This window comes from Vanellus vanellus (assembly GCF_965231255.1).
Source record: "Vanellus vanellus genome assembly, chromosome: 10".
Taxonomy (NCBI): Eukaryota; Metazoa; Chordata; class Aves; order Charadriiformes; family Charadriidae; genus Vanellus; species Vanellus vanellus.
This window is the reverse complement of record NC_138915.1, coordinates 21,528,527-21,555,740: the sequence shown is the minus strand read 5'-3', so window position 1 is coordinate 21,555,740 and position 27,214 is coordinate 21,528,527. Positions and strand designations below refer to the sequence as shown.

Below are 27,214 nucleotides of genomic sequence, written 5' to 3'. Positions count from 1 at the left end.
TAAAAACTTGGTTTAGTTATCTTAGGAAAGAATTTGTGAAAATTCATCCTGTAAGGCATATGCAACTTTAAGTTGTTTTTTTGTTTTTTTTCCAACTTAGCTACAAACATACAGATGAAAACAACTTAAGTTGTGAAGGTCCACCTATGGAGATTCCTGGAGAATTCACCAATAAACTGAATTTGATTTACACTTACTCTGTGACATTTGAAGTAAGTATTGAATCTGTTACATGCATATGCAATTCCCCAAAAGAATGAAATTAAAACAGCTGTATAATTTGCTAATAGCCAAAACTGGATTAAAGCAGTGTAAATTCCATAAGGATGGTCTTGTGAAGCAGTTTTCCCAAAACTTATTACTTTTCCATTACTGTAGTTTAAGTGACACTTGGAATGTATAAATAAAGCCTTTTTTTCCCCGTTTTATTGCTAACAGAAAGGTAGTAGATTGAATAACTGCAAGAGTTGTCTTCCTTGAGGTATGCTTTATGTTTTCAGAGTTCAGTCAGGGTACTCAGTCTCATGTTGAAGGAATGTTTATATTATATTTGGAGATGCTTTTGTGTTAAATGTTAATTTTAGGATATAGTAAAGTTGTTTTTTTTTTTCTAAGGAAGTTGCAGGTTTTGTGTGATTTTTGTATTGCTTTTATTTTATTCACTAGCTTTTTTGAGTAGGTAGCCATTTATCTTTTAGAGTTAATACTCTAATGTTTACTAATACTTAAGTGCTTTATTCAGCCTGTTCTGATTTAGGAGGAAATTAGGCTTTCTTGCATCTGGGTCTTTACCCCAGCACAGAAAGTGAACCTCCTTTGGGGGTGAGAATAATTTGATTCAAGCTACTTCAAACCTTGGTACCTTGGTTCCAGTCTGTCCCGAAAGCATGGTTGTTTTTCTGATGTAAGGCACCAATCTTACAGGATTTGGCTTGAGACCTCCAGCTTGTTTTGTATAGGGAGTCAAGCAGCCGTCATATGGTAACAGCTTTCATGCTACCAAATTGAATTTGATTTGAACCAGTGACCTTGAGGTGCAAGGCTCTGTATCCTGTTACTTTTCCCTTGAGACACCCAGTCCTCCCTAGACTCTCTAATTTTACTACATGAATGAGCCTCCTGTCTGTTAACATTTTTGTTTAAATCTTGGTGATAAATTACAATTTAGAGTTGCAATGTGAACTTTGTCTGGTTATTCACACGATGTGTTACGCATTTGGGCTGCCTACTCCCTTTTTCTCAGGTGTGGAGCAGGTGAGGCTTAGCTGTCCTGGGTTCAGGCACTTCCAGCAGGTGGCACTCGGCACGTCTCAATTGCCAGGCACTTCCAAGCTGCTTATTTTCTCTGTTAGCCATTAGCTTTGATTTGAAATAATACCTGATACGTTTTATTTTTTATCAGTAGTTTCAAAGGGAGAAGTATCTTTAAATAGGAGACCATTAGTTTCAGTAAGCCTGAATACATAAACCAGTAAAATGTGTAACTGTTTTATGGTACTTTCTAATATGGCAGGTGACTTCTGATGAGAAAGCTGTGGTATCTGCTTTAATTCATTGAAATGGGCAAGGTATTTGGCTTTGTGTGTGTGAGAAGTATACATGATTGTGCCTCTAATGTGTAATACACAAGCATACAAAAATGTAAGCATGTGAGCAGTTTGATACTCAAGTAACACACTTTAGAACCACACTTCTGAAATTCTCTCCCAACTAGTGATTGGGCTGATACAGAGCAATTTAGGGCAGTGTCAGCCACCTTGTTGCGTTGGTGCAGTTCTTCATTGTTACATGTTCTTGATCCAGAACATGAATCAGAACTTAAAAATTCTAGGCTGGAGACATAGTCTAAATTTTGAGAATTAATTGTACAAACTTGCCACCTGGTGAATAAATGAAAAAGTTCAGCAGAACGTCATGCCAGTTGGGAGGTAGAATTTGGTAGCAAGACAGCAGGCGTATGTCGCATGAGACAAGCTGTATAGAGGTCAAGGCTTGGGGGTCAGAAAGAATCATCACTTGTGTAGCTCTCACATGAAGCATTTAGAGGAGGAGATAAAGAGAATGGAAGCATCTTGCAAAGGTGAAAACTGCTGAATGGTTTCTTCTTCTTAAATCCTTCACAGGGATATCTGGAAATGAAAGTTGTCTGCCAGGAATCAGAGTGGAAAATAGTCTTTATCAGACAGCATTATGGCAGGGAGCGAGGAAGCCTATACTAAATGCATTAAAGATGATGAGAGAGAAAAATTCCGGGGGAAACTAGAAACACAGAATATGTTTAACAAAGCTGAAGTTTCAAGATCAGTGTGCTATGCTGGGAGTATCTTGTACTGATGGCATGATTGTTTTTTCAGCATGCATTTGGGAGCTGCAGGCAGCTACATACCAAATCATGGAAAGATGAGGCTTAGTGAAGCCTCAGTTGAAGGTAGAAGACATGGATAGGAGATTTCAATGAACAAGATATTCTTTGAGAGGCTCAAGAGATAAAAAAAAAAAAAAAAATTAATGCAAGAGGGAGTTCTAACATCCAGGTTTGATACCAAGCTTAGATATTAATGCTGAATGGAAGGTTTGTGGAAGAGATTTGGTGTGCTTATTCCTTCTCAGAGACTGCAACAAACTTGTACTTGTTTCTATTAATTGCTATTTAATTTCTTTATAGGAAAAGAATAATATTAAGTGGGCTTCCAGATGGGACTACATTTTGGAGTCCATGCCACATACAAACATCCAGTGGTTTAGGTAAGATTTGCATTTATTCAGTGAATAACCTTGCGGGTGAGCACAAAGAGTTCTTATTTGTACTTCTAGGGACATATAACTTCTGCTGTGGTAGAACAAAGTCTGTTAGTTTTCAGGCAAGAAAACTTTCTTGTTTTCATATGTGAAGTAACTTTTATCAGTCTTGTGTCTCTTGGGAGCAACTGTAGTATTGTGTTTCACCAAAGGAATGCACTATTAGTGTCCGAAAGAAAAGCAGCTTCCATCATTTTACTTTTATCTTCTCCATTCTGTAGAACTTTTGAGATGTTGCTGCTCTGTAGTGTTCTTATTGTTACTGTCTTTCTCTTAACTGCCAAGTGAGAGGTGCATGTGTACTGCATGTTTTGTATGTGGCAGCTGCTTACAGTAAAAATAAGAGCTTTTTTTACGAGTAGAAGTTGTATATGAAAAGCTCTTAATTACTCCCCTCTGTACCACACAAATGATATCAAGTAAATATATAATTTATGTTGAAATGTTAATGTTTTGCAGCATAAAGTGTTTGAAAAGGCTAGTCTGATTAAATATGTCTCTACAGAATACTAAATGGCATGATGTAGATTCCATTGGCTGATAGATATAAAATCTGCTTGACAAAGTCTGCTTTAAGAGCTATTTCAGTAGGGAAATTACTTCTGAGCTATATTAGGAGGAAAATAAAGAAAAGCAATATGTAACTGTCTTAAGAATTAACAATATATCATAAAATGTTATTCTTCTCACTTCTGTCTCCTAAGAGATCATAAAGGTACACAACTTAAAACTGTGTATCTTCTATGGGCGGGAAAATACTAAAAGGTCTGAATGACTTAAAGTCTGGATATCTAAGGCTGTCCCTCGAACTTGAGCTGTGCATGTGGTATGAGTTGGAGTGCACAGCCTGAAACCTGAATAAAGTGTATTGAAAGTTTGACTTTTTCTTTTTCTACAGTATAATGAATTCCCTCGTAATTGTTCTCTTCTTATCTGGCATGGTGGCTATGATCATCCTGAGGACTCTTCATAAAGATATTGCAAGATACAACCAGATGGACTCTTCTGTGAGTAAGATTTACAGCTTTTACATGAGCACATTTTTCTGATGATGGTGATGTCTATCAATTAGTTTTGAATACAATCTAGAGAGATGTAAAACTATCAATAATTTGATACATGCTAGTATATCTGGGGTTAAAAATAGCTTTATTGCTATTTCATGTTTTCTAACAGCAGGAATACATAGGCAGATGTGACAGTCTTAATTTTGCTAGCATCATTTGACAAACTTGTAATATGCAAGGACAGACCAGGTTTTAGAAGTATGTGGACCGATTCACAGAAACTTTTTGGTAGTGAACAAACTCACATTTGAAATTTAAGTTCCTTTGTTCCAGTGTCTCAACCAAGGAAAGACTCTTTTTTTTTAATGAATACTTTCATGGTATACCAACAGCCACAATACACAGCGCAGACACTGAAAAGTGCTCTGGCGTTGGTTCACCATCACAACGTGGCCATTGCTCCTGAGTCCTGTGGTTGTATTACAGAGTCAGTCAGGACATGTAGCTGGTGGCATGACATTGACCGAAGCAGCTGGTGTATTATTTATAGAATCTCCATCCTCTGAGATATTCAAAAGCCATCTGGATATGGTTCTGGGTAACCTGCTTTAGGTCGCCGTGCTTGAGTAGGGGGTTTGGACAAGAGGACCTCTGGAGGTCCCTTCCAGCATCACCCATTGAATGATTCTTTGACTCTGACAACCTGGGAGTATACGTAAGATACTAAAGATGCACCTTGTCAGTGCATCTCTGTTTTAAGTCACGTTATGTGGCCTTAGCACAGGGCCTGCACTGTGTCTGTTGCAGAGACATCTGTAGCACAGAAGCGGAGACTTTGCTACCCACTCTGGCATATTTTCTCTTTAAAAATGTGTTTTATAGTCTGAACAACCAAACTTCTGTACTTTTGTTGATAATGGTCTTTTCCTCTCTTCAAGAGACCAGGCTTAAAACTACTGCAGCCAGGTATTGTCCCCATTGTAATAAATCTGCATTAGGAACCTCAATTGCTGTAATTTTTACAATTCCAAGGTGGTATTTCTTTATAATAGTTTGTAGTATAGCTTGTCCAGAAAGCAAGTGTGCTAGCACATGACTTGTGAAGTTTGGAAAGTTTGTGGTCTGAATTTCATGAGAAGTATGATGCTATGCAACTTCATAAAGCTAAGTATTTAAAAAAAAAAAAAATCTATCAGATGATTATTGCAAAAAGGATCAAAAACTAAACCAACAGCTAATAATGGAGTGAAATTAGTGTGAGGATCAGTAGCTGTCATGCCAAATGTTGTGGTAGAGATACTGATTAACATAGACTAATGTAAATTGACATTGCCTTTTGTGTGTGGCTAGAAAGGTGTGGTGGAATCACGTACTTTGTCTCCGGTTAGGAGATCATAATATTGCAATTCATGTGCAATGCAACTTCTGATCTCTAGCTCTGTTAGAACTCCTTGGTGCGTGCATAAATGATTTATTTGTTTTAATTCTGGTTGTCACTGTGCCAATCCAAGCCTGTTTTGTCTGACTTAAAGTATTGACTGGAGCTTGTTGCCATCCGACTGAACCTGTTGTGAGTTCTTTTGAAATATTTACTCCTTAAAACAGGAAAGGGGCAGGTCCCTATAGTGGCTTGCTGCCTTGGTGAAAGAGACTGTAACTGATAGCAAGTTAAAAAGACTTGACCAGTTTACTGTGAGTGAAAGGCTGAGTAAAAATTACTCTTTCTCATTGGTAAAAGTGGTATCTGCAAGTCAAAGATGAGAAATAATGTCAGCTACTACAAAGGTTTGAATTTTCACTGTTGTTGCTGTCTGTCTGGATAAAGAAATACTTTTAAAATGCACAAAAATGTTTCATATTGAAACTAAAACATCTGAAAGTACTTTTATTCTTCTTTGTGGTTTTGATATTTAATATCTTTTGTTAATGCAAATCCAGACAGTAATTAAAGTGGAAGAATTTTTCACATCCTTTAACTGATTGTTTTTGTGAAGCTCCTGTTTGATCTCTCAATTAAATTATGTTCAATATCTTATCCTGTCTTGTCTTTATTAGTTGGTCATTCTTAATGTGATAAAGAGCAAGACTTGTAGAAGCTTGATTAGTTTTTATGGATAACAGCAGGGATAGGTGTGACTTTCAAAAAAGCACAATTTTTTGTTTCCTTGCCAGTTGTAAGAGACTTAAAGATCAGTTGCAGTACAAGGAGCTGATTTAAAAAGGTGTGAAATAATTGTGCAAAAGAGGGCCTGGGCTGAGGAAGCTGCAGTGAAGTAAATTAGTATCTCACACTTTGGGAATGCTGGTGATTCTACTTGAAAAGAGTTAGATGCACAAACCAGTGATTGTGGTCTTAGTATGTGCATTTAAGGTTCAGCTAATACCAGGTGGCTTTTAGTGTGATGTAGATTTAGTGAGACATACATTAATGGAGTGTTTAGAAATCTTAGATTACTTTTAGGGTCTTATAACTCAGAGAAGATCCTGAGCTGAACTTAAGAGAATTCATGTCAATATCTTTTCAACAGTGAGAGGCAAAATTCTTGTATTGTTTTTTTTAAAATCTGTTTGATCATGACTGAGTGTAGGACACTTGCATCTTTGTTAGAATATTTTGAGAGTTAAGCTAAATTAATGGATAAGGTGAGGATTACTGCAGATATGCCGTAATTACTGGGTAGTTGGGTTTGGGTAACAAATGTGTAACATACTTTACTTTGAGAATTAAGCAACACTGATAAATTCATACAATTTGGTACTTGTATCTGCAAGGCTTTCATTATAAATGTTGCATTGGTCAGTTGCCCCAGTGAATTTACATTCTTTAAAAAAGTGTTAGCAAAACTTTTGTCATGTTACACTTAAATCTTTAAAAAGTGTGTGTCAGGTTGTCTTCCTGTTTACAAAATGGTATTCTTTATTTGCCTAGCTGGTAGTGGGAGCCAAAGTGAAGACAGAAGACAGAATGATGCAAAAGAAGCATTTTCAGTATGACCTCCTTCTGCTACAAAATATGCTTTAGTCATATAAAAGATCCTGGAGTCCTATCTTGGATCTTAGTCATATAAATGAAACTGGAGGTTTGAGGCTTTGTTTATAAACACTTTTTTAAAAAATTACAGTAATTTTTAGCATATTGGCCAAGATTCAGAAGTATCTTTTTAGATTTTGCTCAATTATTTTTTTTATAACTATAAAGTGTAGCTTCCTACTTGGATTAGTTGTACAATTCTTATCCTCATCTTTGAATGGTAAAAGTTAGCAGTGTACAATACTGCTGAATTCTTTAAACAACAGTCTGGAAAATACTCCAACTCATAGCTAATTGGCCTGTAATGGAAGACTTTTATTAAAAATTGGTCTTTGAGATGAACACTCTGGCCCATAGGCCCATACAAGGTATAAATCAGGAGTCTCAATCTGCCAAGCTTGGTTTCTCTTTATTTTTCGTAAAGCAAGATGTTTACCATGTAGCTATATGTTGTAAAGTTTGTATTAAAACCAGAGGGTAACTTTTGAGTGTATTTGCCAGATTAGGTGTTGATAAGAAATCTAATACCAGCCATTCCAAATTTGCACAACGTTTTCCTTGTTCTGTCAAGAACTAAAGTATTAAACATTTATCTCTACTTAGTGTTCACCATTTTGAAAACATAAAGATTTGTTTCGGATAGTAACCTTTTAAATTCTTCCATTCTTTACAACTATCTGGGAAAAGTGTTTCTTCTGTCTTACCGCAACAACTTTCTCATTGTCTGAGCTTGAACTAATTGTGATGACTTATAGGAAAGTGTGGTCTTCGTGCTTCTTTAACCAAACAAACCTTTCTCTACTGGAAGAGCACTGATGTTTTGGAATTATACCTAGGTACCTGGTATCATTTTCTTTGCAGGCATTCTTTTGTGTTTTGTTTTTTTTATCAAAGTGCTATCTTGCATTTAATAGTTTTCAGTTTTTATAGTAGTATATCAGACTTCTGAGAGTAATTTCTAGCCAACAAATGCAAGCAGAGGTATCAGTATGGGGAAGACAAAGGTAATCTTCCAAAAAAAAAAAAAAACCACACACACATAATCTGTCACAAGTTAAGATGTTCTGTGTCGTTGGCCAGTTTGGTCTGTATTTTTTCTTAGTCTGTTTTTTCTGTGTTGTAATTCGAGTGGTAAGCAGTCCATTGAGCTAAACTCAGTACTTCTAGGTTGAATGAAACCTGTAGCTTTTAACTTTGTGAGGGAGAGAGTGGTCTTCTTGAGGGTTGTTTTTTTTTTTTTTGTCATCGTGTCTGTTTGGCTTTTTTTGTGAGGGGAGGTGTTTGTTTTGTGTGACTTTATTGAAAAGTTTTATTCTTCAGCAGTGGTTCCTTAGAGTTGCTGGGCTGACGATCCTCCCTGTGCTATCCATCCATTTATCTCTGACAGTGGCACAAAGAATGTTGGTACTTGCCCCTAGTAATTCTAGGGAGCAGGCTTTCTTCTGGAGTATAGGGACCATTTAATTCTCTCCCAGTATTGTCATTGTCTGTTTGTCAATTGTCATATTGTCTGTTCAACGTCTTTGTCAGCGACATGGACAGTGGGGTCAAGTGTACCCTCAGCAAGTTTGCTGACGATACCAAGCTGTTTGGCGAGCTAGACACGCTGGAGTGGGGGGACGCCATCCAGAGGGACCTGGACAGGCTGGAGAGGTGGGCCCAAGCCAACCTCATGCAGGTTGAAACAAGGCCAAGTGCAAGGTCTTGCATCTGGGTCGGGGCAATCCCAAGCACAAATACAGGCTGGGTGAGTAATGGCTGGAGAGCAGCCCTGAGGAGAAGGACCTGGGGGTGCTGATTGACGAGAAGCTCAACATGAGCCAGCAATGTGCAATCACAGCCCAGAAGGCCAACCGTATCCTGGGCTGCATCACAAGAAGTGTGGCCAGCAGGTCAAGGGAGGGGATTCTGCCCCTCTACTCCACTGGACCCCATCTGGAGTACTGCATCCAGCTCTGGAGTCCCCAACATAAGAAGGACATGGACCTGCTGGAGCATGTCCAGAAGAGAGCCACGAGGATGATCTGAAAGCTGGAGCACCTCTCCTATGAGGAGAGGCTGAAAGAGTTGGGGCTGTTCAGCCTGGAGAAGAGAAGGCTCCGGGGAGATCTTATTGCAGCCTTCCAGTCCCTAAAGGGGACCAACAGGAGAGCTGGGGAAGGATTTTTTACTAGGGCATGTAGTGATAGGATGAGGGGGAATGGCTTTAAACTGGAAGAGGGCAGGTTCAGATTGAACATTGGGAAGAAGTTTTTCACTTTGAGGGTGGTAAGGCACTGGAACGGGTTGCCCAGAGAGATTGTTGAGGCCCCATCCCTGGAGGTGTTCAAGGCCAGGCTGGACGTGGCCTTGGGCAACCTGGTCTAGTGGGAGGTGTCCCTGCCTATGGCAGGGGGTTGGAACTCGATGATCTTCAAGGTCCTTTCCAACCTAAACCATTCTGTGATTCTATGATTGAGACAGATGTGCTTTGTAATGGAAGCAAAAAAAAGTTAAATGGGTGAACTAGATTGAAATGCTATAATCCAAGTTAAATTAAATGGAATGCTTTGTTTTAGTTTAAATTTAGAATGATGTTATATGGCTTGGCTAATTACATTTTGTTTTTTCTTGCTCTAAGAGATGAGGATTTTCTTGATAAATCCTGCCTTTTTCTTTCACTGAACCATTAGGGGGTTATAAAATCAATGCGTGATGAATCAGATGCAATTAGTCTGTCTTTGGATCTAAACTGGAAGTTAATCTAACTTTAAATATGTATTTTGTATCTTGTTTGTGTTAATTCACTACTGCATTATGTATCTTTGCTAAAGACATTGTTGATTTTATACAGGAAGATGCCCAAGAGGAATTTGGCTGGAAGCTGGTTCATGGAGATGTGTTTAGACCTCCAAGAAAGGGAATGTTACTGTCTGTCTTCTTGGGCCAAGGAACGCAAATTTTCATTATGACATTTATTACTTTATGTAAGTAACTTTGTGAAAGCGATGTGTTGGTAGTGCAGTAGTATAAGAAAGATGTAATATTATTAAACAAATGACAGATGCCACCTTTGGAAATGAAGTCCGTCCTTTAGTAAAATAAAATATTAATGCTGTTTCATAACACTAGTCCAGATATCTTCAGTAACGCTGTTGTAGGCAGAGTTGTTCAAAGCGTTGTGGTATCTGGGCTAATTCAGATTCTTCATGATTGCAGAAATGAAGCTTCCTTGTTACAAGTTTCTTAAAAAACAAAAACAGTTTGTCATGGTGTAAATTATCCAAGGATCCAGTAATGCAAGTTCAAAGACATGTAATCAAAGCTTTAATGTTCTCAGAACACTTTCTAATATGTTTGACACAACAGCCTGCAGCCATGCAGAAATAAGAGCAAGAATGCATGCCAATGAAATAATACTGACACAATATTGAGATAATATGAGAGCCTACCATAAATAGCTATATATACATGTGATGATGTAACCTGTCACAAGTTGGTGTTTTATTATACGTTATCTATAAATTCTGCTTTCCAGGTTTTATTCAGATTTTTTTCTCTTTCATATAGGAGCTGTTTTTTTTTTTCTATTCATTACGTGATGCTATAAGATTAATAGAATTTTCTTGATGGGCTTCTCTTTCATTGTTGATCCCAGCTCTTTGTAACTTAATTGCAATAAATTCCTGTGCAACTAGTGTAGTATAGAAATAAATTGGGGGGGAAATAACCCTTTTTATGTTTAAAAACAAAAATTCCCACTAGAGATCACTGACAAACTCCTTTTTGGAGAATATCTCTGGGCTGGCCTCTACAATTAGTTCAGATGCAGGCAACCTTCTTCTATTAAAGAGGCTTATTTTTAAGATAGCACATTCTGGAGTAAAGTTTTGTCCATCATGGTGGCTACTAAGATCTTCTATCTTCACACTTATTTCTACCTTAAAAAAAAAAAAAAAAAAACCAACCAAAAAAAAACCCAACCAAGCCCAAAAAGCCCCACCAAAACCAAACCTAAAAAAACCCGACAGCTTCCTCCCCCAGCAAAACCCCTTAGCTCTATCAAAGTTTTTGGCTTCTCTATTCCTACTCTTCTCGGATGTCCTTTATGCCATATATTAGATGTCTCTTGTTACTTGGAATGCATAAGTGTTGGCCATATGTTTACAGGAGGACTATAGGATTTTGGAAGCAAGCTGAAATTTGGTTTGGGTTCATTGTTCATCTCTGTGTGGCATTTTATTTTTCAGCCTTTTGTCTATGAGAAACTATCTATTTAAAAGATGAGGTGGAAATAATGCATTATTATGAATGAAACAGTGACATTAGAGCTATGGTCATGTGATGGGGATATGGGAGAGCTTATGCACATAGTCTTCATTTAACTATCTGGTAGTGAAAGGGATAAACCTGTACAGTGATACATGTTACAAGGGAATTTTGACGTGTGTCCACAAATAAGTAAATCTTTTTCTCTCTTTAGTCCTAGCTTGCCTTGGTTTTCTTTCTCCTGCCAACCGTGGTGCTTTGATGACCTGTGCAGTTGTATTGTGGGTCTTACTGGGAACTCCAGCTGGTTACGTGTCTGCTAGAATGTACAAGAGTAAGTACATGTGTTTGTTTAATGTGACGCAGCAGATTAAATTCAGAATTGCTGGGCTTAATATAAAACTCAGACTGGAGCTGATGTCTCGGACAACAAATCTGCTTCTTGCTGCTGTACTGCAGAACAGTTGGGAAAAGCCTTGAACTTGAAATTGTTTTTACTTATTCCCTCAGCATTTAGAGGCGAGAAGTGGAAGACAAATGTTTTGCTGACAGCTCTGCTTTGCCCTGGGTTAGTATTGTTTCTTCTCATGCTTTCCTTTATTCTTAAGTATAAATGAATCTGAGGTGGGAAGGAGTAGGGGAAAAAATTAATTGTTATGATGTTTGTTTGTGTGATTATTTTCTTTGTTGTACTCCGAGTTGCTGTTCCTTTGGTATATTGCCTATCTGTGACTATAAAGAAAAGTGAATTCTGGGGAGCTGGAGCCTAGTACTCTAGAACACAGCTTCTTAACATCTTGATTTGTAATCAGCTGTGAGGCAGGAGAGCCACATCGTTCCTCCTATCAAGGTAGTGTCGCAGCCTTTGGGAATCCCTGCACCAGAACGTGAGGCGTAGTGGTGGGATAATTCCAATTTGGTACCACAGCACTTGGTGTGTTCCAGATAATCCTGTCTTACCTGGTAATAGGTGTGATCACTTCGTTAGGAAGTACGTGGTTTTGTGATAACTGTGGAGTGTCTGTAGTGCTCTTCTGTAAACAGGGAGAGACAGCCCTTTAGACAGAACTTCTGTTACCTTAGTTAGAGTATTGGTGTCTTCCTGTAACTGTGTTATAGGAAAGGACACAGGAAATACAATTTAGATTATTTTTCTTTTTTAAGTAAATAGCTATATACTGCTATACTAAGCAGTAGATGTTTAGTATGCTTCTGGGTGATAATAATGCAGAGAGTCTCTTAAATGGGTTATAATCTTTTATATAAATGTAGGTAGTGTCCAGTTTCAGATATGGCTGTAGTGTGTATCATATTATGGCCAGTACTGTCATGCTTGGGAAGGGTGATGGCTCTCCTACTTTTTGTTTTCTCAGAGCTATCAAGGCCTTCTGTGAGAATTAGGGCAGTGAAGAAAGGGAACAGAAACTGATTTCTTCTGCAAGTCTTCCATATTTCTTGGTTGCAACTTTGGGTACATGAAGCTACACTTTGCCAAATGTCCTTGGCAAAAGTTGAGGAAAAGGTTATAAATAATTTCTTAAGGTATTTCTTCCCCTCAAAGAAAAAAAAAAAAAAAAACAGAATGAATAAAAGATGACTTGGTTTTGAGTATAGTAGAATTTCATCAAATGAAACGTAATGCATTCAGTAACAACTGAGGGTAGTGTTTCTATGAGGAAATCTTATTTCTAAACAAATGTGCTTCAGTATCCCTGCTGTCATTTAGATATTATCTTGAGAGAGAAGAAAATATTTATCGGTGGCAGAAATATTGTGCTGATCATTTAAACTCCCAAATAAATTAAGTTTCACAGAGGAAGTAAAATGATTGGGGATGGTAGAATAGGAACAGATGTCTTGATTATGCTATGCTAGTTCAGTGAATTTGCATAATATCATAAACAGCCTAAGGCCATTATAGTCTCAGTAGACTGATGTGAGTTCATATTTACAATAGTGTTTTTTTTTTTAACTTTGGAGCGGGTAAGTGGGGTCTGTGTTATGAGCTTGAGCAGATGATGAAGATTAGCAAGGCTCCTAAACTGGATTTGATTTTTATTTTTTGTTCAACAAGATGCTTACACCAGGGGTTGCATGGGTGTGCTTACTGAACAAATCTAGTCCCCCAAACAGTTTTGGCAAGTGTAAGGCCTCTCCTAGGAAAAAAGGAGCCTGTCTATTGCTCTAATCCTTCCTTTTCAAATTAAATAGGAGTGGAGGATGCATGTTGACTTCAAGGCAGTTTAAATTCAGCCTCGGGAACACTTTTTTAACAAACCCCAGACAATGGTGCACTTTGCAGGGGCCCTTCCTCAGGCTGAATTTTCCATGATGCATCTCTGAATCCATGAATGATGGCAATTCAAGCAGGCTTTTATATGGGGTTCCTTTGCAGTATGTTTTGCTTGTTTTCAGAATGGAATGTTTGAAATCATCCGATGTCTTGGCATTGTTTTCTAGTGTTTTCCCATGATGTTTACAAAATGAGGCAGATGCACTTAACTGGGGAGGGAAGAACAGGTCTGGAGACATGTCATGACTGATGCAGCCTTTATTTAAATTCTCTGAAGGTGTGGACTACTTAGCTGTGTAACTCCATGAGGTGTTAATTCTTGTAGGGAAGAGCCCTCTTTAACCCATCCTTCCACGCATGCTGTGGCAGGGTATACATTTGTTGTGTGACTTCCCAAATAAGAGATTTTGCTCTCACTGTGATTTCTTCAGAGGGAATTTACTGGTTATAAAGGACCTAAATAAAGGTATTAAATGACTAGCAAAAACAGGAAAGGTGATTCAGATAAGAGGGTCTTTTATTTATTTTATCTTCTTTGCATTCTTTGTATGAATTTTTACAATGGAATGTTTCTGTTAATTTTTGGTTTTATGAGCAGGGTCTTTATTTAAATAATGAGTTTACCATAGATACTTGCATTAGAAGCATTGGATGTTGCAAGCATTTTTGCATTAACTGCACTATTGCTGAAAGTAACTGGGACTGTTAGGGAATGAAAGATTGGAAGAAGATACATTTTTCTGATGCAGACTTTTAACAGGTTTATGGTTTTTAATACTAACTGATATTTATTCTTTCCTGAATATTTTAATATCTCTTCTGATCTTTTTTCAGGATTGTCTTTGCTGATTTCTTCATTATGAATCTCATTCTGTGGGTGAAAGGATCCTCAGCCGCCATTCCTTTTGGCACTTTGGTTGCTATCCTAGCTATGTGGTTTGGCATTTCAGTCCCACTAACCTTTGTTGGTGCATATTTTGGCTTCAAAGAGAAGGTGGGGCTCTCTGAATACAGATTGGAAATACACCTGTCCTCTGTAGTTCAGCCATTGAATCCCTAAGCATACAAGAACTGGTTGGATTGAAACATCTATGGCCCTATGATTGTAAAATGATGTTTCACTTTGTCATGATTTTGAAACTGAGTATATGCTTGTAATGTCACACTAAACTTTTTTTTCTGTCCATTCGCTAGAATCAGAATGTAATAGCACTCTTGGAGGTCTTGCTTGCCTTTTGTACTTCAGCAATACCTCAGCAGTTTCATTTTTGAAGTAGTACTTCAGAAGAACTGCAATTTGTACTTCACTAGTTTGAGATAATGCCAGACAACTAAGAAAAAGGTGTTTGTTTTTTTTACCCTTTTTTCGTTAAGAACTGAATAGATTTCTTTCCCTCATGTTCTGACTTGCTTTACTGACCAATAGTGGGAATGTCTAAAGCATATGTGTTTTCCTCGCCCTGGATATCAAATTTGTAGGTTTTTTGGTTTGGTAACTTGTGATGACTTATGGATGAAAATGAAGTTATATTATCAAATCTTTAGATGCTAGTATTGGGGAAAAGTAATCTTATTTATGATGTAACAACTTATTTTTTAATTATATTTATTTCTTCTGAAGCCTATTGAACATCCAGTTCGTACAAACCAGATTCCCCGTCAAATTCCGGAACAGTCCTTTTTCACAAAGCCATTGCCTGGTATCATAATGGGTGGTATCTTGCCCTTTGGCTGCATTTTTATTCAACTTTTTTTCATTCTGAATAGCATTTGGTGAGTATCGCTTTTTGTTGTTGTTCTAGTTTTGCTGGTTTGATAATAAGCACACAGTGAGTTTTGAGCATCCCAAACCAATTAATATAAGGAATAAACCAATTTTTAGAATTTTTGATCTGCTTGCAAACTTTTGTGGAATTTCTGGAATCTGCATATTTATTCATGTGCTTAGAACTTATAAAGCTAGTTGTTCTTATTAACAACTGCAAAGTGTAAATTTAGAGACCTGTTTCCTTGTTTTAACTTTCTGGCTCTGAACAGCGCAAACATGGTTTCATGCTGTTGTGGTTAGGTGGAGCCTAAACTGTTGTGTAACTAGGTTGTGATTTATGAAACTAACATGATCTAGCAATTTCAGCTGTTAAATCAGAATCAGGTCAAGATCTTGGGATTCCATGTTCTGCAAGACAAAGACTCCTCCCTGTGAAACATCCACACTTAAATCATGTCAAAACCTAGTCAAGCAAGTGCATGGAAAAACAGTGCAGTCTGTCTTAACTTTGGCAATGAAAACATGAAATGTTTTCAGAATTGTTTCTCATTACTTATCCTACAGAAGGGAAGCATGGAAGGAATATGCAACTAATACTTCCTCTGTCAAATCTTATACTGCAGTAGTTGTCACCATCACTCAATAAAGTTGATTTGGTTACTTCCCTTACCTGAAAGACATCAGAATAAAGGAAACAAACATAATTCCCTTGCATTTATTTTTGTGAGCATTTTTGTGTTTGGTTAGCCCCTGGATTGGAGTCTGGTCCAAGCCTGGTCTGGGGCTAGACTGGGAGTGGAGGAGCATCCGGTTGGATGTAGTGAGGAGATGCAGAGACACCTGGAAAACTTAGCTGCAGCGGAAGGAGGGAAGTGGATATTGTAACTAGGAAAGAGTACAGGTGATGCAGGGATCAGGGAAGTTAAAGGTCCTCTCAACAGAGACCTGAAGTGGTAAACATTTCTGGTGGAAATTGTCCATAATGGTTCTTTGTGAAAGTTTATAGATGCTAATTTCAGGGGAAGCATAGTTGAAGACTCTGAGCATTGCTCTGTAAGGCAGTGGTTTTATTACTGCTAGCTTAAATGAATGCATATTTACAGACTACGTTCAGGTAAAGAAAACTTTTTATGAATCAGCCAATAGTAGTATAGACAAAGTTACTCCAGTGGTGTGGGGTTTGGGGGATTTGGGGTTGGTTTTTTTTGGTTTGTTTTTTGATTAGCTTAGCGCCTGGCAATGTGACACGGTACATTAACTGAGAACTTCAACCAAAAATGAGACTCTTGTTCCTATTCTTTTAATTTTAGGTCTCATCAGATGTATTACATGTTTGGATTCCTGTTCCTAGTTTTTATAATTCTTCTAATTACGTGTTCAGAAGCTACAGTTTTGCTGTGCTACTTCCATCTGTGTGCAGAGGTAAAAAGTGCAGTTTTGATGTAGATACTGCTTTTAGCTGGAAGATGTTAGATGTAGACTTGAGGTATTCGCGTATACTGTGATGTCCTGGACACTGTGAATGGATTGTACTGTCAGCCCTTGACATGGCTATCTTAGCCGCTCTTCTGGAATGTGCCTTTTGCTTCAAAATCCACCACTTGCAGCAGATAAGCAAAAATAAACAGCTGTAATCTTAGAATAATTTCATGTTTGTAGTGGAGGCAATACAGCTGACTTTGAGAAAGAAGAGAGCTATGTGCTATATTGGAATTTTTCTTTTTTTGAGATAAATTTTGAAGAATTAAATGTATCTCATAAGACAATGTTATTTTTTTAGCCAGTTTATTTATGTTCTGTTGTCTATGTGATATCTTTTACTGAATGGTTTCTTGGTTCTTTCAGGATTATCATTGGTGGTGGCGATCATTCTTGACGAGCAGCTTTACAGCAGTTTATCTCTTTATCTATGCAGTTCATTACTTCTTCTCTAAACTCCAGATAACAGGAACCGCTAGTACCATTTTATACTTCGGTTACACTATGATCATGGTCTTGATTTTTTTCCTTTTCACAGGTAAGTACAGTGTTCAAACTAAAATGAATGCAGGGGTTTCCATTTTTTAAATGAGAAACATTGAGTGAAATTTAGCCTATCTGAAACAGGAAATACAATTTATGACTCTTTAGCAGTGCTACTTTTGTGGTTTGTGACACCACACATCACAGTAAGGTATTCTTTAAGTTTTTTTTTTCCCTAACTTGAAATTACACTTATTTATAGTTTAATTAATTTTCCTTTGTTGCATATTATATTAGCAGTGAGTTCAAACCATTAGATTTTCAAAGTGCCATTCCTGTTCACTTTGATATCAGGTGTTTAACTTGATTCTGGAATTCATAATTGGTTCTAGATGTTCTATAGTTAGAGATAATTATGCTCTGCATATGGAGAATAAAAGATGTTTTCAGCTTCCACTATTAGCAAGTGAAGCGGGCTGGTGCTGGGAATAACGTGAATGTTGACAATAGAGAGTTCTAGTAATATTAAAGGTGGTCTTACCTGCTCATTAAGCACCACTTCTTAATGACAGGAATGTACCCTAACTGGAGGAACCTATTTGAAATTTGGCGCTCTGTTTTTAGTAGTCCAACTTTTCTGATGTTACTCATGCAGACTGTCTTCTACAGAATTCTTCTAATGTTCATAGTCACTTAACTCAAACTATAATTTCAAGGTTGATTTGATGAGAAAGCTGTGCCAGATTTACCATGTGTTAGATGAAATTAGAAGCTCTTTGAAGGGTATTGGCCCTTAAAAATAGCCAGGACCATTTTATATTGGTGTTCATCATACTGCTGCTGTTGTGTATGTAGTTTTAACCCATAAAGTCAGATCTTTTATGTGTCACTCTGCTTAGCATCATGAAGTACTGCAGTGGTAGAACTAGAGAAAATGCTGGTTTGTAAAACCAACCTCTATATTCCTTCCTAAGATTTGTAATAGAGGATCTCTTTGTGGATGGCGTGATGGTTCATATTGTTATTCTTAACATCTTCTGCCTGATTATTGAAACCTGCTGTAATTACTTTGTGTTGGCTTTATGAAATGCATCACTAGACTCCCTTGATGCAGTTAAAAACAGTGGCTAAAATAAGTAATGAAAGTATGTCTTAGTATCTGACTTCAAGTTTGTCAGTTTAGCAGTGAGAACGAACTCTTTCATCTTTATAGCCTCTAATACTGGTTAATATGAGGCAAAAACCCCACTGTTCATAAGAAAACACTGAAGAAAATTACTGTATGTGTTTGAACAAAGCAATTACCCTGTAAAAATTATATTTAATAACATTAGTTGGCACTTACTGCTAGATTTTTTTTTTTGTTATTTAGACCCATGTCTTCAAAAGAAAGTAAAAAAAAAAAAAAAGTGAGGGGAAAAAAGGGGAGCATTTAATTCTTCTAATTTTTAATTGTTAGAAGGCAAACAAAAGTTGGCATATTGCCAGTTAAACCCCTGCTTAAATCCTGGTGAAACAGACAAGCTCCAGATGTCCTCTATAGTAGATATCTATATATATTTAAAAAAAACCCCAAACTATAGTCTAAAATGTTTTAATTACTTTTAAACTGAAGCAATATGTTAATGTGTGTCTGGGTTTTAGCCTAGATTAGTTGCTATTCTGCCAATTTCAATTTCACTTACAAGATGCAAATTGGTAGAATTAAAAATATCCCTTTCATATAGAAAATGATAATTGAAATTGTCATGGCAGCTGCTGAAATGATATTAAAAGCTTCAGATGTGCTGATCCTGGAGTTCTTGATGTGGAGACCAGTGAGGCCTCAAAAGTACAATAGTAAACTGTGCTGCTGTTACTTTTGCAGTGTCTCTGCACAATAGCGATGGCTATGCTGCATTTATAGTTCATCAGGAAAGCTTACTATATGGTCCCTTTGGTCTTTTTTAACATTTAATAGCACAGCTAGTCACTAGACAGGTAATGGGGGTAATAAGTATATGGAGTGTGTAATAAACCCTTACTAATGTAAAGTGCTGTGATAAATTTCCATAATTAGTTTGTTTGATATTTGGGCTGAAATGTAAGCTATTCTAGATAGATAACTCAAGCAGAAGACACCTAACTTTGCTTTATTTTGTAAAGTATTATGATATAGAACTTGCTTTGGAAAACAAGGGCTCAGTCCTTCGCAAGTTTAAGGAGGTGAGGGATTTTGCTAACATAACTTCACATGCTGTTTGCATTAATAGTAGTGTTCTTGTGTGTGTGTTCCCAAATGGGACCTTGATCTGTTCCACTTAACTTAGCACTAGGTATTTTGGTTTTCTCTATTCTTGCTTATTAGGTCTCAGCAACTGTGACAGAAATATAAAGGGCATCGTTAATACCTCCTACGTGGCAGTGTGGTGTGGTACTGTGGACATTACAAAAGAGATCATAATGAATAAGTAAATAGGAACTGAATGCTTGTATGGCTACAACAGCAATAATATAATCTGATCGGTGAAATCTAACAATTAATGTGCACACCCAAACAAGACAATTTTATTTTAATATACAAAGTGTATCTAATCTTTCAAGAAATAATAAGTGTGGTTGAATTGGGGGTAGCTACGTGATTACATGCATTTTATGCTAGGAGACGAAAAAATTCTGAACATAGTCAAAGCATGTTGCTTTACAGTGACCTCTATTTTTGAACATCATTTTCACTTGTGAATTAATGCCATTTTCAAAATTGAGTTTTGATCTTCTGGGTAGATTGTGTTTAGAATCTGAGATTCTGAAGCACCCACCACTGTGCGGTGATTGAAACCAGTATGATACAGAGAGCTTTTAAGGTACATAAGAAGTATCAGCCAAGTGCAGAGTGCTTTTCTATTTGCTTTCTTACAATCTGTTCGTGCTTTGAATTCTTTTTTCTCCATTAAACAATAAAGCTAGAAGAAACGAATAGAGCACAACAGTCTGCTTAATGCACTTTGGCATTATTCTGTGCAATAATCCTTGTTTTTAATTTTGAATTTAAACTAGTTTACTAATAACTTTCCCTTGCCCAGTTAGACGCTAGCTTTCTGCGTATAAGATCATCTTTCTGTGTGTAAGAAAACTGTTGCTGGGTGGTAGTATACATTGTATACATATACATGTATACATTGCAGACCAGAGTAAGCAACAGTATATAAACTGGAGGACAAAAAGATAAAAAACAACTGTGGTGTCAGTGTCTCCCTCGTAAGTATAAATGGATGTATTGGACATATTTTGCTTCTTGGCTAGAGAAATGACTTGAGACATCACAGCTGGGCTCTTGAATTTTAAATAGCTCCCACAAAAATGATCTTCTAGCTGTACCTCCCCAGGATGATCAATGATGTACAGTGGGCTGCAGTGCAGTAGGATGGCATCGGTTTCCTAGACTAGTAAAGGTTATTTAGAAAGGCAGAATCTTAAAATGTGAAGGTCACCCACGTGGGGGAAAAATAAAGGTCTACCCCACAAGAGTAAGTTCTGAAATGCATCCCCCTTGAGATGCTTTTTCGTTTAATTTAAGCTGGTGAGTGGTTAAGATTGGGTAAACATTAGTAAGTAACATTACATTACATAAGTAAACATTAGCCACAAAACTAATTTCTAATATTAGCTTAAAACAAACAAACAGATTTTACAGTCTCATTGGGGGAATTGGTGTCAGGCTCGGCATCTTTGTGCTGTGTCATTTGATAGAGATGTGCATATGAAAGCTGTAAAAACCTTACAATGGAAAGGAGTTTAGACCAATCAGAAAATAATTTTAGAGGTCTCAACTCTTAGAACGAGTGAGGTTTTTTGTGTATTTGTTTGGGGGTTTTGAGTTTGGGGGGTGGGGTGGGGTGTGTGTCTCTTTTTTTTTTTTTTTTTTAATGGCTTTAAAAAAATCACCTTTAGGTATCTGTTTTCTGTCACATTTTCATTGACGTCTGTCAGCAAAGCAGTAAGCTGAAGAGGTATGCTCCTTGTTGATAGTGCTTCAAAACTTTGGTTTCAGTTTGAATGTGTTTTGAAAGAAACAAATATAAGCCAGATCCTTGGGTGGTCTTATCTGAAGCTTACCTAAATAGTCCTACTATTCTAGCAAGAGGCATATTTTATATAAGGGATATGAGTAATTTTGGAGCAAGATGTGCTTGGAAAAATACTCAAGATTGAAAAGCTGAGTATGCTTTTCAAGAAGACAGGTTTCAAGCCACGCCACTTGAGCTGGCGAGGCTGTGTTTTAACTAGGGCAACTAATAAAGGCAATTTTATGGGGTAGAGCTACAGTTGTAGGAAACTGATCGTGCACTTGTCTGTATTTTAAGATTGGCCCTCGTCAAAGTACTTAAAAGGGGAATCTGAGGACCTGTTATACTAGTCAGCAGTGGCCTAAAGATCCACTATGTTGATGCTTTTCAGTATAAAGTGCTAAAATTTGGAACAAGTGGCAAACTTGTGAAATGGGCAGAAAATATATTCTAGCTAGAAATTTCCAACAAGCCAAACTTGTTCAGAGTTATTTTTCTTCCGCAATCATTATGCATTTGCAGATCCCTTTCTGATGGGGATATTTACTCCTCTATAGAAAATTGGTAGCTTTTTGACTGAATTACCTTTTGATGACCTCTTAGCGGTTCATGGAATCACAAGTACCCCCAGGTCTAAGGTGGAAAAAAACACTGAATTTTTGGAATTTGCCTTTGGAATGAGGCACTGTACTGCTTATATTCTTCAAGAAACAGTTAAGCTTTTTGCTGCAGTACCATAAGCAATCCTGTAGGTAAAGCAGCTGTACAACTTAAAGCAGCTTATAAGTAATATTAGTTTACTTTACTTACATTAATTTCTGTCTATTAATGCTGATTTTATAGTATCAATGCAACTCTTTGCTGACCTGAGATTTTGGAAGTTTCTAATCTGAGTGTTTGGCCCACGTTACTTAAAAAAACAAACAAACCAAAAAAAAGTACTAAAAATGCCTAGTTGATATGCTGTGATTAATTCCCAGTTTTAATCTGCAGTTGGATTCTTGAGGTGGATTTTCAACCTAGTTGTGATTCTGCCAGCACCTTTGAACCATTCTGATCTTTGACTGTCATGTATGCTATTTGGGAGAGATGATTTTGACAGATGATGAGGTCCCTAGTTTGATGCTCTTTTTTGAAGTTTCTGGTCTGTAGAGCTATCCACATCTGGAATTTGTAGGATAAATTTGTTCATGGGAGGGAAGAAGAAATTACAGTACTGGTAAGGCCAAATTAATGGTATCTTGGTGATGAGTCTAGCCCTTCTCTCCTGAGCTTTTAAGTTCATGGTTCAAAGCTGGTGTCTGACACACATTACCACTTACTGTTTGTATTAGAAAACATAATCTTACTCTAGTTCCAGTACTTTGGCAACATTTCTGATAAAGTTTAAAAAAGGAGAAGGAGGTACTTGGTCTTTGATTTGCCAAACTTTTTTTAGGAGGGGAGTTGAAAATCAATGTTACTGAAACCTGTGAAAATCTGTTTATAGATGAAATGCTTGTTCACAGTGTGAAGTCTTTGGATTCTGCTTTGGATGAGGCCATGTTTTGTAGAAAGCTAGTGTATCAGAAAGATTTGGAGTGACAAGGATTGGAGGCAAATACCATGGATTTAGAGTATGTTCCCATATTCTGTTATGGCATGCTCAGAAAGCTGTGTGGAAAATCTCATTCTTATGTTAAAGTTATATATTTTTGTTATGATGTTACAATTTTGTTCTAGAACAGCAGATTTTTTTTTTTTTTTTAAGATATCTCATCTGTTAAACATTTGGAAGAAACATTTCTTTCAAGCCCATAAAAGGCTCAAAGTGGGCTATATTATAAAAACAGCTAGAAAGCAGATGCAGAGAACCATTATTAAGAAAAAACCATGAGGGTAAGACTGAGAGTAACAATGCTGATATTGGAGTATTGGACACAGTAGGAAGGAGTGAGAATTGACCATAAACTGAAAAGACTTAGTGATGTCAAACCTACAAAGGAATTAAATTCCTTCTGTGGTTGGTGTCTGATCTCCTATCAACAGCAGTAAATCTGCCGTCTCCTACTGTTTCGGAGGATGATAACTGCAAACTTGGAGGGAATGGGTAATCTGTGGCATATAATAGTAGGCTGTCAAAAAGCCTTTAACTGCAAATATACATGGTAGCACAAAGAACACGAGAATTGGCATATAGGTAATAAGCATCCAAAGACAGGTTCCTCACTTATCAAATGTGTAAATGTGGTCTGAAAGACAGAAATGTAATGAATGTAGAAAAGACAAGCGCTTAATAAAGAATCTCCTAGTTAGTAAACCAGTTAGAATGAAATAGTGAAATAAGTTGGAGCTGATGTTAAACACGGGCTGTACAAACAGAAAAGGATGAATGTAACATTGGAGGAGCTGAGTGCATGATCTCGCAAGTGCCTGTAGTGCAGCTGGTAAGGGCTGTCACGGGGCTGGCATGTCGCTGTGTCTTTGAGAGTGAATTCAAACAAAACAGACTTTCCCTGTTTTTAGTTGGTAAGGCTTAATGTCTGTGTGGCAGTTTACTTGTAGGTAAAAGCATGAAGAACAATGCATTGCTTCTCTCAGAGGCTTAAGACTTAATTGTGTGAGAATCAATGTCTCTTTGGATACTAAGTTCTTAAAGTAATTTTAAAATAAACGTGATGGCAATGTCTTTGCAGTTGCCCCATAATAGTGACTGTGGGGTGAAAATTACAGATTTGTTCTCCAGCTTAAAAATAGAAAATTGGTATAGACTAATCTCATCCAGTGTCATCTCCTCTCTCTGTCATCTTACTCTGCACTGTGCTAACTCGAGCCACAGGACTTGAGAAGTGGTCCACAGTGCCTCCAGAAGGTAGTTGTGGTGTTTGGGTTTTTTTTACTACTACTGTTGAGTTGAATGACTAAAGAACAGGATTGATTAAAAAATCAAGGAAGGCTGTGCCAAACCAGACCACGGGTCTGCTACCTGAGTGCCCTAACAGCAGTAGTCCCAGGAAGCGGTATGTGCACAGGGCAAGCATGTACTGGTACTTTCTCCCACCCTCCCATCAGCTGTGGCTCGGGGGCTTTTTTAGCACTTGAAGTGGTGTTTCTGTGACTAACAGCCTTTGGATTTCTTCATTCGTGAATTTCTTCAGTTGTCCAAACTAGTGTATATTCTTATCTGTAGTGACCTATGACAAGAAAATCTGCAGCTTCAATAAATGTTACACAAAATTATGTGTTTTGGTTTGTGTCACCGCTAGTTTCATTTGATGCGTGCTCCCAGCTGCTGTAGCACTCAGAGCATTGCTTTAGCAGAAGAAACTAACAGGATGGAGAGAGTAAGAAGTTCCCTGTTCTTGACTATAAATAGAGCACAATGAACAGAAAACTGGGCCAGGTGATTTTTCCCAAGGCCTTGTTTGTGGCATAATTCATAGGTGGCTGTGAACTCTCATAGACCTAAAAAACCCAGGTAGGTGTTGACTTTGTGTGCGTATAACAGTCAGTTTCTTAAATGGCGCTTGTGTGCCTGCTAGTGATGATAATAGCATCACCTTCAGTGGTTTAAATGAACATCAAGCAGCCTGCTCCTAAAAAGTTATCTTTGCTCCAAATCAATAACTTGGCCTAGGGATGAATGTGTGTTGTTAAATTTAACAAGTGCTGTTATTCTGGATAGTTAGCTGGATTACAATGTTACATTCTGTCCTGCTGGGAAGTACTTGTCAGATTTTTCTCTGAGAGCAAACTGGAAGATAAACTAACCATTTTCACTTTCTCGTTTTAGGGACTATTGGATTTTTTGCCTGCTTCTGGTTTGTAAGTAAGATTTACAGTGTTGTGAAAGTGGACTGAAAAGCTTCAAAGTGTCTTTTGAACATATCTCCCTGGCTGTTTGATAATTTTTACCGTGTATTGAAAAACATCCTGTGTAATTATTCTAATTTGTAAAAGCTGAAGAGCACACTAGGGCATAAAATACAGATTTTTATGGAAGAAAATGGCACCATTGGAAAAACGTTTACATCAGTATGCTCATTGAACATGCTAATTTTAAGAATTAAAAAAATTATATCCAAAATCTGGTTTAGGACAAATAAAAATTCCGGGAACTAGTTTATTTGGAAAATGAGTGCATTATACAGTCCTCCAGCTGAAATTCATTGTGATTTTTTTTTTTTTTTGTTACCTCTTTTGATTACCATTTATATACCATGAAAGCATAGGACTGTCAAGTAAATCTATGTAAAATGTGAATTTTTTTAACTTAACTATGATTGTACATATTATCCTGCACCTTCTTTACAACTAGATATCTTCTTACAAATGTACATGCATTTAGTGTCATGTAGACTTTATTAAAAATATCGACACTGGTTTTTGTTCAAATAAAACTGCACAACTCTAGCTAAATTGTTTCCTTTGTTGTTCATTCAGCCTTCGCTACTTCACTACAGATCAGATTAGTTTGTCCAGTTAATAGCACCCGAGTTTTGGATTGTTTATAAGCAGTTTGGCTGTGACTTTGGCTGCAAATTATGTATGCAAGCAGAAGGACTGGTAGGTCACTTGACTCTGTGGCTGTAGGATGGACAGGGGCTTCTGACACTGCTGCTGCCATTACCTGTGCTTCAGCTCTGCGCTCTAACTTTCCCCAAAATATTTTTCGCTGGGCAAACCATTACTTTCTGTCAAAGAGCAAAAACCTCTCCCTCCTTTTAGCCCTCAGAAACACACGTCTCGTATTTCTTCATCCCGCAAAGTCTGTGTGCAGGTTGTTGGGAAGTTTAGCCATGAATCCAGTGGCCTTGGGAATGGGTTATTCTTAAAGGTGAGGCCTTTCTTCCTGCTCTGCAGACCTTGGGTTTAAATGCTGCATTACATGAGTTAGAGTATCTTAATAGCCTCTTCAGTTATAGGATTGCTGGCATTCTTCTCTCGGGAATGTCAAGGTTTTAAAGAGGCTCCCCGAAATCTTGAATTGCACTTGAACCTGAGCAGAGAGTCACTGCAGACACGCAATTCAAATGGCTGTGTTACTGACCCCGCTGGAGATGAATGAGGGATGTTCACTCAGATTAATGGGGGGAAATACTCAAAGCTTATTAACTGGCATATGGAAACATTCATCGCTGGAAGCTGCTTTTCAATGTCTAAGCCTGCAATTTAACAAGATCCAAAATGACTCCATATCTTTTCGTCGTCATACAAATACCTGGTAATTGTAGTTAACGTTTAATATCCTTTCCAAAATGTAATCTTTGGTACGAGGGTTTAAAGGCTCACCTCTACATGTAATTGTTCCTCCCAGGTTACTTAAGCGTGGGATGGATCACCTGGCTAAGCCGGGATGAGTGCCAGGCTACATCTTCCGAACAGTGCCTGGGGCATAAAAATGAGCCTTTAGACAACTGAATAGAAAGAGCAGAGCATTAGTGTACCAGGAGGAGCTGGCTACAAAAAAGTTTTTCATGTGAGGTTCAGGTACACTCTTGATGGCAGTTCGGCCTCCCAAATGTTTTCCCCTCCTGCTGCCAAAATCTCCCTTTCTGTTCCCTCCCAGAAGGGGGAAAACTACAGAGCTGCCATTAGAGAAATCAGCTTGTGGTTATCTGCTGGTTCAAGAGCACCAGATTTCGTGCTCATTGAAATTGGTGCTGCTTTGTTTCAGAAGGTCCTTCCTATTAAATCTTACACTTAAAGTTTGGGGTTTTTTTTTTATGGGATACTTTAAAAAAAGAAAAGAGAACTGTTGGCTGAAGCTGCTTTTGAATTTCACATGTTCAAAGGGAAACAAACTCATGAGAGAATTTGGAGCTACGATTGGCATAAAATCCCAGCAGGAAAATTTACCAGATTAACAAATATGCATTTCACAAGAGGCAAAGTAAAATGAGTTGTAAAATTGTATTTACTGTGCTTTCTCTTCTTTTACTGTGACTACTAGTGAGCTAAAAAGTAGAAACTGGGTTAAGCGAGTTTCTGAAGCTTGCCTGCAGCCTAGAGCCAAAGCCAGAAAAGTAAAATCAGTCATTCTTATGCAGTTCTCATCACAGAACTCAGTTTGGTTTTTGT

The 27,214-nt window shown here is 37.5% G+C and overlaps 1 protein-coding gene across 2 annotated transcripts in view; it reads left to right on the top strand.

Moving 5' to 3' along the window:
• Positions 1–25,546, top strand: part of LOC309675684 (transmembrane 9 superfamily member 2-like) — a 34,431-nt gene extending 8,885 nt beyond the window's left edge. The window contains exons 7-17 of one of the 2 annotated variants that reach the window (XM_082488028.1): positions 101–212; positions 2,666–2,745; positions 3,698–3,806; positions 9,671–9,803; positions 11,300–11,419; positions 11,596–11,653; positions 14,213–14,372; positions 15,000–15,151; positions 16,457–16,568; positions 16,992–17,163; positions 24,927–25,546. In XM_082488028.1, the coding sequence (XP_082344154.1) occupies positions 101–212; positions 2,666–2,745; positions 3,698–3,806; positions 9,671–9,803; positions 11,300–11,419; positions 11,596–11,653; positions 14,213–14,372; positions 15,000–15,151; positions 16,457–16,568; positions 16,992–17,163; positions 24,927–24,994 (1,276 nt within the window). In that variant the 3' untranslated portion in view covers positions 24,995–25,546. Of the gene's footprint in view, positions 1–100; positions 213–2,665; positions 2,746–3,697; positions 3,807–9,670; positions 9,804–11,299; positions 11,420–11,595; positions 11,654–14,212; positions 14,373–14,999; positions 15,152–16,456; positions 16,569–16,991; positions 17,164–21,038; positions 21,550–24,926 lie in introns of those variants that run through there. The other variant, XM_082488029.1, reaches the window with a different exon arrangement.
• Positions 25,547–27,214: the final 1,668 nt, after the last annotated feature.